The 16,893-nt window shown below is 28.4% G+C and overlaps 1 protein-coding gene and 1 long non-coding RNA gene across 4 annotated transcripts in view; one reads left to right on the plus strand and one right to left on the minus strand.

The window, feature by feature from the left end:
• LOC142332058 (uncharacterized) overlaps window positions 1-1,355 on the plus strand; it is a 100,439-nt gene extending 99,084 nt beyond the window's left edge. The window contains exon 7 of the long non-coding RNA XR_012758139.1: window positions 1,246-1,355. This is a non-coding gene — a long non-coding RNA (uncharacterized LOC142332058). The remainder of the gene's footprint in view (window positions 1-1,245) is intronic.
• The window catches only part of yl (Putative vitellogenin receptor yl), a 144,566-nt gene that overhangs the window by 66,202 nt on the left and 61,471 nt on the right, over window positions 1-16,893 (minus strand). For all 3 annotated transcript variants that reach the window (XM_075378230.1, XM_075378231.1, XM_075378232.1), the window contains exon 17: window positions 12,478-12,630. In XM_075378230.1, coding sequence (XP_075234345.1) covers window positions 12,478-12,630 — 153 coding nt within the window. The remainder of the gene's footprint in view (window positions 1-12,477; window positions 12,631-16,893) is intronic.

Below are 16,893 nucleotides of genomic sequence, written 5' to 3' on the forward strand. Positions count from 1 at the left end.
TTAATATACTTGCATCTCAAGAAAGATAAAAAAAAAGCTGACAACACTGTTGTAGGAATTTCCCACCACATGGCTTTTTTCTAAAAAATGACTGACACACACATCTAAATTGAAATATATATAATTTTATTTAAATATAATATTTTTTTACTTGATTCAATGATTCTAACTAAAGCGTACGCGCACACCATATTTCATTTGGATGGATGTGGCGATACTAGCAGTCATTTTAATTAATTTTTTATTCTCTAAATACTATTCATTTATTTAATTCTACCGCTCATCTGTGACGTTACAACACAGGTGGTGCCAGAGGCTAAACAGAAAAAGAAAGAAAGACGACTTCAGCAGCTGTACATCAATGCTACATTAGTACTCCTTGTTGTGAGAGGTACTAATGACACACTCTACCCACTTAGTCACTAGTTTATTTGGTGCATTTTTTGGGGTGTGTGCGATTTTGTAAAAATTTTTTTGGAAATATTATTTTCTAATTGTTAACAAATGTGTCTAAGAAAAATAAGACTTTAATTAGGTGAAATCCTGAGATGCTGATGGTGACCTTGCTCTACAGCCTCACCCCCTTGATCTTTTACATTGAAAATTTAATGACATCAATGACTCACATATAGAAGTAATCTGACCAAGTTTGGTCAAAATCGGTCAAGTAGTTCTAGAAATATAAGATGATTTAGGGTGTGACACCTAATACCAAACACACACACACACACACACACACAAACACCTGAAAAATTTCCATCCAATTTTTTTGAATTCCTTAGGTGTCAAAACGTAAAGATCTTGTGAAAACCGCATATGCCAAAATTGGGCTGATTACCACACTTTTTCTTTTATAGCACTAGATCTGCTATCACAATAGGCAGGAAAGTAAAAGAAGTAAACAAAAGTTCTAGGTGTATGAACTAAAGTTTTCTGAAATATGTTTACTGTGGCTTGATAAAAATAATAAAAAATGTATAAAAGTGACAAAAATATGGTAACTGGGATGAGCTAAGGCCCTCTGGAATGTAATTAGCTGAAAACGCTATGTTTTCAAACAAAGTTTCATGAATTTTTACGTGTAAACTCCTTAATATTAAAATTATATCAGGCTTTGAAGCAAATACTAGGTGATGGATTAAAAAAATAATGTAATTTTTTTAATTACAAGAACTTCCATTAGAGGGACTTGCATGGTAAGAGATTGTTGATGTTTGTTTTTTATTTCATATTATATTCTTTCAGATTTTCTATTTAAAAATATATAACTTAAAAGGTCATGGACTGCACATCACTTTTGAGAGTAAACATTTCATGAAGAACATTACATCAGCCACCCAAAAAACTAATATCACATGGGAAAATTAAAAAAACCTAAATTCAAATGCATAGAGCAGATAATTGAAGTCTCAACATCTCTAAAAAGGAAGTCATCAGGTCAATAATCAATAAAATGTTACTTGCCTATTGTTTTTTTTTTTTTTAACCTCCGGGGCCAATGTTAGGTATTTCTTCAGAGGATGAGATGAATGACAATTTTTGTAGCGTGTGAAAATGCCATGCCTGACTGGGATTCAAACCCGGAACCTTTAGATGAAAGGCCAAGATGCTACCACTCACACCACGGAGGCCGGCCAGCCTATTGATTAATGAAAGCTAAACTAAAACACTACTGTATGGTTATTTATTCAAGTGTAATATTTCAGCTGAATGGCTTACATTTAACAAGAAATATTTAATCGATAAACTACAAACAAAAAACAAAGAATACTCAGAAAGTTTTTAGAGCCTCTGAAAAACAGAGAAAACTATAAAATTAGACATAATAATAAACTGTACCTGAACGTAGAGAAATTATCAGATGTAGTCAGAAAAATAAGATTCAGCTTCCAGGGTTATCGATAACCCTAACAAGCTGGCAAACAGGCTATTTATATACTTTGAAAATTTGGAAACAAATAACAATTAGATCAGAGAAACAAAGAGATGTGGAAGAATTGAAAATAAAACAAGACATGAAGGAATATTCACCACTGAGAAAGAAATTACAAAACAATACATGTTTCCAAGAAAAACAAAAACAAAAATATAACTGGACAGAATAAAGAACAGAAAAACACTGGAAAATGATGAAGGAGATCTAGGAGAAAAGCAAACAGAAAAGAAAATTATTTAAAATAAAGTAGTCCATTATTAAAATAATAATTACTATTATTTTTTCTCCTAAGATCACTATAGTTTCTATGTTTAGTACTCCTTACCTTTCTTAGCTTCAGTCTTTTTCCACTTGTTGACATGTTTTGGAACCAATCCATTGTCAAAACTTATTGTACTGGTACTAATTGAGTACCAGTTGAAGCTAAGAAAGGTAAGTAGTACTCAACATAGAAAACATAGTCCATAATGGCTAAGATGGAAAAAAGATTATGGAATAAAATATTTATTTACTACTTTTTTCATCTTGAAGGAAGTTAAATCAGTTTTTCAACATTTATCAAATTCAATATTCTTTTCAAAAAAATATATTCACAAAATGGCAATTACTAACCACAAATGATTCAACAAATAATATTATTTTTGATCATGGGTAAAAAAAAAAAAAAAAAAAAAAAAAAAAAAAATCTGTAAAAAATATAATAGTTTTCAAAAAGATAATATATATACATATATATTTAATTCACAAAAGATAACAGCAACTAGACCATGTCTTCATAGACAAATACCATCACTAAGAGAACAAAAAAGTCCTAAAGGCCTCCAGGGAGTTGACAGGCTCAGACTATGTAGTCAAAATTAAAATTAAATTTACTCCCCAAAGAAAGCAACCAAGCCCAAAAAATTAAAAGAAAAATGGACCCTACCCAACCAATCAAGAATGAAAATTACCAAAAAGCAACCGAAAAAATAATCACAGATAACTCTAAGATCTAGTCAACAACCTTAAACAAATCACAAAAGAACTTGCCCCGATAAAAATCCTGTAAAAAACACCAAATGTCACAAAACAGTGAACGGTGGAACAGCAAATGTCACAAAACAGTGGAGAAAAGATATCAACCATGGTTATTTCACCAATCCCAAAAATATTAAACATTCTTTCAGAATCTAGTAAAACAAAGAAAAGAAACCACCCAAATCCTAAGCAGAATAAAAAGGCAACATCATAAAGACACAATGAAATCGATAGAATTCAATAAAAAAAACAGTCAAGAGTCTACTACAAAACCTTCAAAAATCAGCTCCAACAATGCAAACCCCCAACAATAATAATAAAGAATGAAAATGGTAAACTGGTTTGTAACAATAAAGACAACACACAAATCCTTCCTAGACAACTCCTAAACTTCAAGACCATACCCCAATAAGAACACAATCAGAAAACATCAACTATCCCACAATAAAAGAAGTCTACCACGCACTGGGTGAGATGAATTACAAGCTGGAAAAGATCAGACTTTTGTAGAAATCTGGAAATATACAGGAAGATTGCCCTTCACCAACAACTTATCAGTAACTGAATTAACAAAGAACCAGAACATTGGACGACAGCCCTTATCCATCCGCTATACAAAAATGGGAACAAAACAGACCCTAGCAATTACAGGGAATCTCACTCCTAGATACAATATTCTTTCAAGAATCATCCTCAACATGATCGGTTCACAACTCGGGAAAGAACTAGTAGAATACCACATACTTTCAGACCTTGGGGTTGTCCAGACCAGATCATGAGTCTCAAGCTAATAATAATGGATTACAACAAGAAAAGAAATAGACATGGTGATAACATTTGTAGATTTCAAGAAAACTTATGACTGCATCCATAGAGAATCCCTTCTAAAAATTCTAAGTCACCTCAGACTAAATATCATATTAATTAATATGATAAAACTGACCCTAACAAACATAAGTTGAAAGTAAAACTCTCAGAACCCTTTGAGATCAAAACAGGACTTCATCAAGGCTCTCACCACTATTGTTAATCTGTGCTCTAGAAATGGTAATGAGGGGATGGCCCCAAAAATGCCCCCAAAGTAAAAACAGATAGAAAAATCAAAACAAACTGTCTTTGTTCGTCGATGACTTGGCACTGCTAGCTAACGAACATTTTCAACATTAGAAAGGACACAAAGATCAGAACATGTGAAACAGTACTGGAAGGACCAGAAAGCCCAAACAGTTCCATCGATGAGACTTGGTTAATGGATTTACTACAGTGATCCTATGTGGTCATAAAAGATAATAATAATATACATGTGTATAAGGAAATAGATTCGCTTAATATGAAGAACTTAGTGTATTAACTTTGTAAAACATTGGTTTATAATTGGCTTCAGCTACATTTTTTAGGAACAGAAGAAAATTTATGAAATCAATATCAATTAAACTGAGAAAGCAATCCTTGAAACAGAAAACAAAATACTGTAAAAGTTAATTAAGCAAAACAACAATTGTATATTAAATATGAAGAACCAGAGGATTATCATCAACAGACATATGGTGGGTGGTCTTTGTATGTCTTGAAGCAGATTTACATCAATAAATATAAAATATATATTTATATTATTAAAAAAATATAATTTATAAATATAATTATTTAAATCTACAGTGGATTTTGGAGAATATTTCAAAGAGCAGAACATTAATCAGCAGTTTCTTTACTCATTTCTTTACTCATCATTTACTCCTCAAAAAAGTGATAAATATAATATACATCTAAAGACATCAATTTATCTAGTTTAAACATAAATTACTTCTTTTAACTTCAGGTACACATCTTTAAAATATTAATAATATAATGTTTTTATTTTAGAAAATCTCCACTATATAACCGTGTAATAGTATTTTTAGTGATCTAATACTAAAGTTTTAGTTTAAATTTTGTTGGAATGTAATTCCAACATTTTACAGTGCAACATCAAAAATTTACACAACTTTTTTAATATTTTTTAGGTTAAGTGAGAATATAAAATAAACGTTAACAATGAAGTAATAGTAAATAAATATTTAATATGAAAATAATAAATATTTGTATTTATTTACGTAACAACTATAAATTATACATGTAAAATATTACAAATTCCTTATATTTTCACAAAATTAACGTTTGATAATGTAATATATCATAAATGCACTACTAATCAATGTAAAAACAAATAAAATTATCCATAAAACTATTAAATACATCACAATATAATTACAAAAATTAAAAATATGCATAGAGAAATGCAAAAAATAAACCATAAGAAAGTAGTGTTTTTTCTTTATATAATAATAAGCAACTATTGCTGAACATTTGTTTTATACTTCATTTGTTTTAATGTTCTTCTTTTTCACACAACAGAAAATATACAGATCCCACATGTCAATACTCAGTTTTGATCTAAAGTTATGTACTAGTAATCTAGAATAAATTGTACATTTGAATAAACAAGATTAAAATAAATAATAAATATTTTGCACAATTCTAACTGATCACAAAATATCTTAAATTCAAACTGTCATAATTAAAATGACATCTTTAGCAAAGTAGAAGAATGAAATAAACTTATAAATAAAATCATCTTTCAAAAAAATTACCTAAAAACTAAAAAATAATATCTTTTTTAATTTTTAGTGCCTCAAATTAAAACAACTACACAACAATTAACTTAAGATTAAATTAAATTCATCCCAAATTAAAAAAATTGCAATTCAGAAACTGAAAAAAATGAATTTTTTGGTACATTGTGTCGTTATACATAGTTTACTAAAAAATTGGAGGAACTTGTCTATATGTAATCACTCTTACTGTGCATTATAGCATTATCACAATTTCTTTATATACACATACTAACTTCCCATTGCAGATTTGCTCGTTCCATATGGTAACTTGCATTTCCAATAGCGGTCAATCTTTTTAATTTATGTTTTTTGTCACATAACCAGAGGCAGGTGCAACCAGTCAAATATAGAGTAGCAATGGCAGTGGCTGTTTGGTTGAACCACAGCACCGTGTATACCTTTGCAACCCTTAAAAAATCAGAATTCAAAAAATTGTTTTTAAATATTTATCTGAAGCGTACTTGCAAGCCCAAATCTACTGAATATCTCGTTTAGTATAATCAGCATTGGGAAAGTTTACAATCATTGTTCAAAATCAATGTTATTCTTCACCTCCTTTCAAGCTCAAATTTAAAAAATCTAGAAATTGGTTTATTCACATGAAGATTACACCCACCAAAAATCATGTTAATTTCTTCATTTGTTACTGAGAAATTAAAAAAAAATAGCAGGGTTTCAAAAATCCATTTTAACTCTTGAAACTCAGAATTTCAAAAAATCTAGAAACTGGTTTTTAGATGTTTACATGAAGCACAAACAAAAAAAAATCAAGCTGATATCTTCATTTGTTACCAAGAAATTAAAAAAAATAGTAAATTTTGTTGTTTACATTATCACTCTAGCCTCACACACAGTCCCCATGGGAAGCCCATTATTGATAAATAGAAATGTTTTTTTATTTTATTTAATGTAAATTTAATTCTATTATTTTTGTAATATTTATTCATCTAATCGATTTGAATCATTCAGTTCAAAACCAGCTCACACTAATGATAAAATTGTGTTCACAATACATTACATTAAAGTTTGTGCTTCAACCAGCAAATTTCCACTACTAGTATATATATATATATATATATATATATATATATATATATATATATATATATATTTTTTAGAGATTTTTCAAGATGAAACATCAACTCAAAAACCTTCTCAGTTACGCCAAGAAATATGGATAAAAATTTGTGATTGATCAAGTAATTTTTTTGTTTATCCCGAACAAATAAAAACGCTATTCCTTTTTATATAATCTTATAGATATAGATTATTTTATTTAATGTAAATTTAATTTTATTATTAAGTAATATTATTCATTAGATTGATTTGAATCATTCAGTTCAAACCCTGTTCATAGTTCATTAATTCAATTAATTAAAAGTTTGTGCTTCAACCAGCATATATCCACTACTATATATATATATATATATATATATATATATATATATATAGATCGATTTTTCAAGAAAAACCTTCTCAGTTATGCCAAGAAACATGGATAAAAATTTGGTTGCGATTGATCAGGTAGTTTTTTGTTTATACCTAACAAAAAAAAACCCTTTTCCTTTTATATAATAGTATAGATAAATTCAAAAAGTTCATTAAAATTTTGACCGCTGTGTTAATAAAATTTAATATTACATGATATACACCACCAAAAAACAATCAAATAAGTTAAACTTACTGTATCAATTTCCAATAACCGGTTTTCATACTATCCCGCATCTTCAGTTTATATTAAATTCTATATTTATTAAAACATATTGTTTTTAATGATGTCTTTTTTCCAAAATTATGTTTTCTTTTGGCAAATTTTAAATGATATTATAAGCATACATGAAACTGTGGTAAGTTTAACTTATCTAATTACTGTGTTCTGGTGGTTTATATTTTATATATTTATACGTACACTGTTGTGACAAGTTAGTCAACTATGCTAGATTCAAAAATACCAAATTTTTTTTTCATTCCACTCATACATTTAATAAATTTTCAAAGAAATAATAATAAAACTGCATAAGATTGGTAATTTACCCATTCTCCTGATACAAAATTACTATTCATTTTTTCAAGAATCATTTTTTAAATTTAATTGATCAAAAAAAAATCTTGAAATAATCACTTCTTACAATATAATAATGCCTTCTACGTTAATACTTTTGTAAAATATTTTTTCACATTCATCTATTTACATTATGTCTTATGTATATATATATATATATGCACACACACACACACACACACGTTTTCAAACACTTACCATTATTTCAATTAGGTTACATATGAAGTGAGAAGAAAAAAAATCAATGAACAAACAAAAAATTAGCATTCTTAAATTGAGCATACATGAAAAATTTCTGCACATAGGTTAAAATGTTGAACATAAAATATTAAAATAATCAGGGTTTGACTTATATGCCACAATTTAAATTAAAACTTCTTTAAGCTAATTTATTAAAACTAAAATATTTTATAACAAATTAAAAAAATATATAATTTAGTAGAATACTTTTAAAAGGTAAAATATATATATGAAAAGAGCATTAAAAAACTATTAAAAGTTTAAGCACTTATATCTGAGAAAGAATGTGTTAGTAATAAAGCACAGATAACAGAAGAATTTTACGTTATTGTTAAAAGTTTAATTTAGGATAAGGAAGCTTCAGTGAAATTTATTATTTATAACTAAAAAATCATCTATAAATTAGTGTCTAAGTTTTCATAGTTTTGCCTATTTTAGTTTTTTGTTTTATGAACTGAACAATAGCATATCATGGAGAAACTCGATAATTTGTTTTTGCCACTTCCTATTGAAAAAGTTTAAAATGATTAAAAATTGTGAATAACATGATCTTAACAATACTTGACATTCCAAACTCTAAGCTACCAATTGCAGTGAAGTTTCACGTGGTACTGCTTAAGTACTATTAAGTTGAAGTTACAGTAATTGTAAATGAAGTATTTCACAATTTTTATTTTTTATTATGTTTTGTCATATTAAATGAGTTTCTACCTCAAGTAGTAATTAAATATGTACAAGAGAAATTAACACTTCAACATCACAGAACATAAAATAAAAATTTCAACAAAGTAAATGTTTTTAAAAGTAATGTTTTAACATTCTAAATGTACGATAGTAACACAACAATGTGCAATTTTCGTAAAACTAAGGCCAAATTTAAATTTTTATATTTCAAATAAATTCATTTTATGAAAATAAGGAATAGAAAATCAATGAATTTATAGACAATACTAGTATTTTATATGTTTGATGTAGGAATTACATCTGCAAACAAAATAGTGCATGCTTTCTCTCTCTCTCTCTCTCTCTCTCTCTCTCTATATATATATATATATATATATATATACAGAACATCTTTTGATACAGATTTCAGGTTTTCTTGAAAAGCACAATATACTCACTACAGTATCCTTACATTAAATGTAAGGATATTCTAAATTTATATAGCATTCTTTAGAAAAACCATCACATAGATAAATGTAAAAAAAAATGCTAGCAAAAAAAAAATTGTGTATTTTAAAACGTTATTTCCTGTAATGTAATGTTTCAAGAGAAACAAAATAATCAGGTCGTACAGAATGCAGTTTACCATCTTGTCATGACTTAGATAAAAATAAAATTTAAATAATGAATCACTAAATTGTAATTAAAAATAAATGACTACATAAATACAAGCAAAATTTTTAATCAAACTAAGAAAAATAAAATCACTAGAATAAATAAAAAAATATATATTAACCATTTGTTAAATGTTTGTTTTTATTAATCACAAGCTGGATAAACAAATAAATAATATATTACAAAAATATTAAAAATTAATATTAACACAGACAATGTTACACACACAACAATTAATAACATTACAAAAACTTTAAAAGAACATTACATATATTTAAAAAGGTTAGACAAAATAAAAAGAAAAAACATTTGAATAGAAGAAGTAAAGATTTAATATTTAATAGAAATGCAACCAACTGTAAAATGTTTAAATCAATATATATAAACCCAGAATTATAAATTTGGTTAAAAAAAAGAAGAAATTACAAACCATTTAATTTAATTAATACTTATTTTTAACCAGGCTACACCAGTAGTTCTTATTTTCTAAAATAGCATGCATGACTGATTTTATGAAATATCTATTAGAAAAATGTCTCAATTGTAGAGCATCATCATTGTATTAAACTTTCATAAAAAAATTTTGAAGAAATTTTTCCTCTTCAAATTATAACCTTCGAAGAGGAAACATTTCTTCAAAAAGAAACCACACAAAAAAAATAGTTAAATTATTCTATCCAGATTCTTAAATCTCATGAACAAGTAAAATTTACAAGGAACTTTAAATGGGCGTCAATTTTTGACTGTCTATCTTCAAGTAACACTATACTAGTATTTCACGGATGGTGTAAATTTATTCTTATAAATTAAATTAAATTGTTTAATAATTAAATTATTTGTCAATAATAAAATTATCTTTAATTTTGGATTTTTTAAGTTATAATAATTTTTCCTAAATTTCTTATTCGATGTAGGAGATAATGAATGCTGTTATTGCATTGACTATTGTTTTCTTTTGATGTTCGAATAAGAAATCTAGGATTCATCTCCAGTATCAAACCGATCAAACAATTACATTGCCTTCATTTTCATAACTACAAAAATTCAAAATTGTTTTCCTTGTGTTTGTCATTAACATCTTAAGCACCCATGTGGCAAAAAATATTTTATGGGCCAATTTTTCTATCAAAACTTAATAAATCAAAAATCATGAGACATCAACACATTATGACCAGTGAAACACCAGTTTTCTCAAATTTTTTATGTTTTTGTTTTTTTTCAATCAAAATCATCTGTTACCACAACCACTACAGTCTTCATCAAAAACTTCTGTTTGTCCTTTTCAAAATAAATAGCATCACTGTATTACTTTACTGATTTAATAACCCATAAGTCACAGATTTGCCTGAAAATTTCAGCTGCAGATTTTTTGCCACCAAAAATTGGATTACTCTTCACATTTCACGGGATTACAAATTTTAGCATTCTAATTATAGCATAAATGGATGGATATAAAAAACTAAAAAAAAAAAATGGCTAAACTATGTTAACAGTTGACTACTATTGACTGCTATGAAAGTGTCACATCATATATATATAGGTTATTAATTCAAAATTGACACTTACTATAAAAAGTGTGGGTGTAGGTATATTATATATATATATATATATATATATATATATATATATATATATATATATATATATATATATAAAATTACTATGGATTTCAGAGACCTGAAAATGCTGTTTCAAATTGACCGATTTCCTTTCTAAGGTCATCACAAATGATGAAATTAGATTAAAATGGATGTGACTCTGAAAGTAAGCAGCAATCATTCCAGTGGAATGTGCCCATCTTCAACTCAGCCAAAAAATAAGGCCATCAAGTCAAGAGTAACATCAAATCCTTATTAGTCTGTTTCTTCAATACTGATGGGATTAGCCACAAAGAGTTCATAGAGGTCAATCAATAGAGAATTCTGTTCTGCTATCTTCAGGTAACTAAGGGAGAGTATGAGAAGGAAACATCCAGACAAGTAACGCAAGAATAACTGGGTCATTCACCACAACAATGCAAGGCCACACATTTCACTGTGTAGCAGTTTTTGTCATAAAACAACATGGCAATTGTTTCTCGTCGCTAATACAGTGGAAACAATACGGCTCTGTGCAAGTTCTTTCTCTTTCCCAAGTTAAGTCAAGAAAAGAGGAAAAAAGGAAAAGTTTTGACATGATAGAGAAGATTCAAGGGGAATGGAGGTGAAGTTTAATACACACAAAAAAACAATGCCTTTCAATCATGGCAGAAGCTGTGGGTTGAGTGTCTGAGTTCTCAAGGAGGCTATATTGATCCAAACAATGATGGCAAACAAGATCCAGATATGATATAATTTTATTTAATATTATATTACTGGAACTCTTAGATACAATTATCTAAGAAACTTGTAAATACAATTTATCAGTATTTTATTAAAATATACCATAGCACCAAAAACCACAATTATTTTTTTTCTGAAGCATTATATTAGTGAACAATTAATTATTGACTACAAAAATACAAGATTATTAAAAAAAAACCTTTAAAAAATCTTTAATGAAAAAAGTTTAGCTGCTAAAGTTTTACTTTTTTTCAAGTCTATAACAAATAGAGTAAATTCTTGTTCTAAAGTAAGTAAAAATTTAAAGAACTCAAGAAATCTTCCTCCAGAACAGTTTTTATTGAGTTACTTTATTATTTAGATTTAATTTTCCAAGCATTTGGCACAGTTGCTATAAATACAATTGTATAAATTAAGATAATAGATAATTAGATAACAGTCGTAAACATCTTATAGGTATGACATTACAGTCTTATTGATGTATAAATTATTTTTTATTTCTTGATGACCGACTGAACGTAACAATTTTAATTTAAATATAATTATACATATGACATATGAATATTGAATTAACATCTTATAAGAAATCCCTGATGATGGAATAGCAACTTTGAAAGTACTCGGAAATATATTTTAGAATTGTTGGTAAGTGGAACTTTAATTTATATAATTGCAATATAAATATATATTAGTTATAATTTTATTTTAAATATGAATAATGAATAAGCCAATTCAGATAAGACACAAAAGTAAGAAATTTTCATCTTTATAAAGCTGGAAAATGACACAGAAGATTATATAAAATCTATTAAGCTCGAGTTAGCTCATCCCAACCATTAATTATGAAGATGTATAGAAAATAAGAAATCAATAAAACGTTTAACATAAATCAATACATAACTTTATACATACCAAGATTTATCATTTTATTTCCAATTGAATCATCTACAGTGTCTGCCCAATAAAGGTAATTTGAATTAAGACTGGTCCAAAATAGATCTGAATCGATCGATGCCAAAGAAATCGGAGATGTTGACAACAATCTGAATAAATGCAATTGAAGACCTATTTAAATAAAAGAAAAGAAAAATTAATAGTAATAATAAAAAAATGGATGGCAAGAGGAAGTGCTATTCTAAACAATAATAATCTACCAGTACTTTGTGCTCTATAAGTTAGAAAACTCAAATCAGTTTAGCTAAATTCACAGTATAATCAAAACCAATTGTATTAAATCACATCTTAGCATAACAAAAAAAAACTTATAAAAAATATAGAGCATGAAGAAAAAAATAGAATAGAAATAAAAGGAATTTATAGAATAGAAATAAATAGAGAAACAAAAATAGAAGAAGAAAAAAAGCAAAAGGAAACAAGTAGATTTCGCTTCAAAACCTCATTTGTTTTACATTCACAAATTTTAAAAGTTAACAGTTTCTGTCCTATTTTCTTTTATAATTTGTATAACAAATAGAATATAATTTAAAAATAATTTTCAAAACATCTCCAAGTTATTTTAAAGAAAGATCTTCATTATGATAATAATTATTTTCTACAAATTATGTCAAGCTGCAACCATAATTTTAATTTCAATGATAATAGCTCTATACTACATAAACAATAGTAATGCAAGTAATATAACTTTTATATTAAATTTATACTGATCTATTTAATAACAACAGTATTACTGTGTATTGCACTTACTTACAGCATCTGCTATACATCAGGCTGCTATACAATTCAGTTATCATGTTAATTTTTATTACTTTTATAAATGCATATTTATTACAGTATATTATTCATTTATAACTTTATGACATAACATAACTTTAGGTAACATATTAAAACTAACATTATATTATTAATTCCAGCTGTAATAATTATTTTACATGTTATTTTATTATTAAAATAGCATATATAACAATAAATAAAATACCTTACACTTTGTTAGGTACCATAGCAAAAAACATTATACAGACACACTAGTCACTGGTTATTCATAAAACTGATGCAATCGTTCTCAAGATAAAGCATTCCGTGGCCAGTTAAATAAGAAAAATTGATGAGCAAATTGTCCTGCTGTTTTCACACAACTGTTGTACGTCAACATGCCGAGAGAAAATAATGAGATATTAAGCCCTGTACCAGACACTTTGTATAAGAAAATCTGACTATAGCAAACATCATTGCTCTAAGAGAAAGCAAGTCTTTTTGTAGTTAGATGTTTTGTAAGTGCACAACCAAAAGAAAAATTGAAGTATATAGTACAAAGGAACAAATAATAAACCTCTTCCTGTTTTGATGCAATGCATTATGTATATTGCCTTTACTCAGTAGGGAAGAGTTCTTTACATTTTATTTATGTATTTTTAAAAAATATATTGTGATATATTCTTTTTAATGTTTTGAAAATGTTTCCAGGGAGGAGGGAAAGTGCTTTAAACGCTTCTATTTATTAATTATAACTGAAACTTATAATTTTTGTCTATTTTGGTTATTAATTTAATCTATATACATGTACATAGTGAACACAAATTATTCAGCACACTTCAGGGGTTAAAAAAAATTGAACTAAGTAGTGTAGCGCGTGATCTTTTTTTTCAAACATTAGTGTAGGTACTAGTTACCAATTACCTTGAATGAACAGGTCGGCATGATGTAACAACAGGAGAGATCATTAATTGAGCAATGGCTACCGTGCAGGAGAAGGTTATGTGCGTACTATGGTTTCATGAACGCAGATCTCTTACTATTGCTCATAGACATTTTCGTTCATAGTAAGGCTGTGATCTTCCTAATAAAGACAATAAACGTAGGTATCAGCAGTTTAAGGATAGAGGAAGAGTAATGCACAAAAAAGAGGCTGGCAGACCTACCTTCTCTAAGGAAGTTGTGGCTCAGGCAAGAAAAACTTTTCAGAGAAGCCTGGGTAGATCGACTCGTCATGCGAGTTTACAACTGGAAATATCACAGTTGACATTGTGAAGGTTCTACACAAGAGGCTAAAACTTCATGTATACAAAATTCAGATGGTGTATGACTGAAGATGATGATAAATAATACAGTTACAGTTTTTCCAATAACATTTTTGATAAAGTGAATGACGATAATCCGACTTTAGAGAAAACTAACCTTCTCTGACAAAGCTACCTTTCATGTTCCTCGTCATTCTAACTGTCATAATTGTTGGATCTGGGGTGAGAGTACTCTCATGCCATTTGGCAAACACAACATGAAAGCACAAAAATTAACATTTGGTGTGTGTTGACTGCTTGTGAGGTGATCGGATCATTCTTCTTCACCGAGCCAACAGTTACTAGCACTGGTTATCTAGATATGTTACAGAAGTAGGTGGAACCATAAACTGAACATCAGCCACCTGACGTTTACTTCCAGAAGACAATGCACCTCCACACTGAGGTTTAAATCTTAGATCTACCTACATGAACAAATCCTCAACAATGTATCAGCCATGATGGACCAATTCCCTGGCCACCTCGATCGCCAGATATTATACCGCTTGCCTTCTTTCTTTGAGGGTTTGTCAATGACACGGTGTATGCAACAAAGGTTGTCAGCATGAGTAATCATGAATTAACCAGATATTCTTCATAATGGGTGGCATGCAATTAAATATCATCTAAACATTTTATGTGCCACAAAAGGTGTTCATGAGAAACCTGTTTGAAGTTAATAAGTATTCTATTTAAAACTGTTTGAAATGCCCTGTTCAAAAATAAAGCATGCATGTAAGTAATATATTGCTTTGTTATTTCTTTTATTAACACCTAAAATACGCTGAATTTATGATCACTCTGTATTATAAAACAAATTAAAATATTTGCCATAGAAACTAATTTCATTTCCTTTTCTCATTAAATATATGGCAAATACGTGATTTCCTTTGTTAGAAGTTGTATTAATATAATTCTATTGTTTGTGGCCATGATGATGTACCATTATTTTTATTATACGTATTTAATAACAAATACTAGAAATGTTAAAGTGACTGCTCATTCCATCTGTATCGAAATATCTTTTGAAAAGAAAGAATTTTTTGTATGTAAGTTTGTATCGAAGTAGTTCTATTGTTATTGAAATAGCTGGTCAGTTTGCAGAAAAAATTAGAACAAACAAGAGTGTTAGACAGGGTTAATATTTATATATATATATATATATATATATATATATATATATATAAATTTAACTATTATTAATTATAAGTGTGTCACATAGAAAAAACGGTGGAAATAATAATTTTTTATACTCTCTCAGATATCAACATGCCTATTTCTTTTAATTTAGATGATAAAAAATGAATATTTTAGTTTGTGGAAAAAAGCTAAGTCTGATCTGATACAGTATATATACAAATATACACTGGGCATGTTCCTGGCTATTCTTGTTAGTTGTACCATGTCCATTTTCTGGATGGCATTGGTCATGTTTGTCTTCAATTCTTGCTGGATGCGTGGATTGCTCCTGTAAACAATTTTTTTTAATTAACCTTACAGAAAAATGTCTGGACTAGCAGAAATTGGGGAATTATGGTGGCCACAATCCTTCAAAAATGATTCTTCTACCGAAAAAACCCTGTAACATCTCCATAGTAGAGCGAGCTGTACAGCAAGTGGCACTGTCCTCCTGCAACCAGCTGTCATACTCGTCCTCTATAAGTACGGCTATGAACTGTTGAATAATGTTCTGGTAGACAGCAGCTTTTACAGTTCTTTCAAACAACAAGGGTTCTATTATTCCATCACCTTGCACCACACACCACATGCCAATTCGTTGTGGGTATACAGAAGAAAATGTGTGGGTTTTTAGTACCCCAGATCCAGTAGTTATGACTATTAACATACCCACCAAGGTAAATCACACTTCATCTGTGAAAAACACTTGATTTAAAATGCTAATATTGCCTCTAATAAAGTTCTTGAACCGTTGATACTAGTGAACCCTTTTAGCATAATCAGCATTAGTTAGCCGACGGAAAACCTGCATTCAATACAGATAACATTTCAGCATCACCCTGACTGCAGTCTGGGCTGAACCCAGCAAAATGTTCTTTTCCCAGCTTAAAAAGATTTATGAGAGGATCTTGTAACTGTATGTCCTGTATGACCCGTGTTGTTAAAACTGACCTGTCAGGCAAGTTTCATGATGAAATTTTTTAACTAACTTTTTTTTTAACACTTATTTAATTTCTCCCTGTACTTTCACCAGCACAAAACATGACATTTCATCTCCAAATAGATTTTCATCATGAATACACATTCTTCAACAGTAACAGCCAATGCTTGATACAGACTCAAATATGCAGGCAAT

This window comes from Lycorma delicatula, chromosome 11 (genome assembly GCF_047948215.1).
Source record: "Lycorma delicatula isolate Av1 chromosome 11, ASM4794821v1, whole genome shotgun sequence".
Taxonomy (NCBI): domain Eukaryota; kingdom Metazoa; phylum Arthropoda; class Insecta; order Hemiptera; family Fulgoridae; genus Lycorma; species Lycorma delicatula.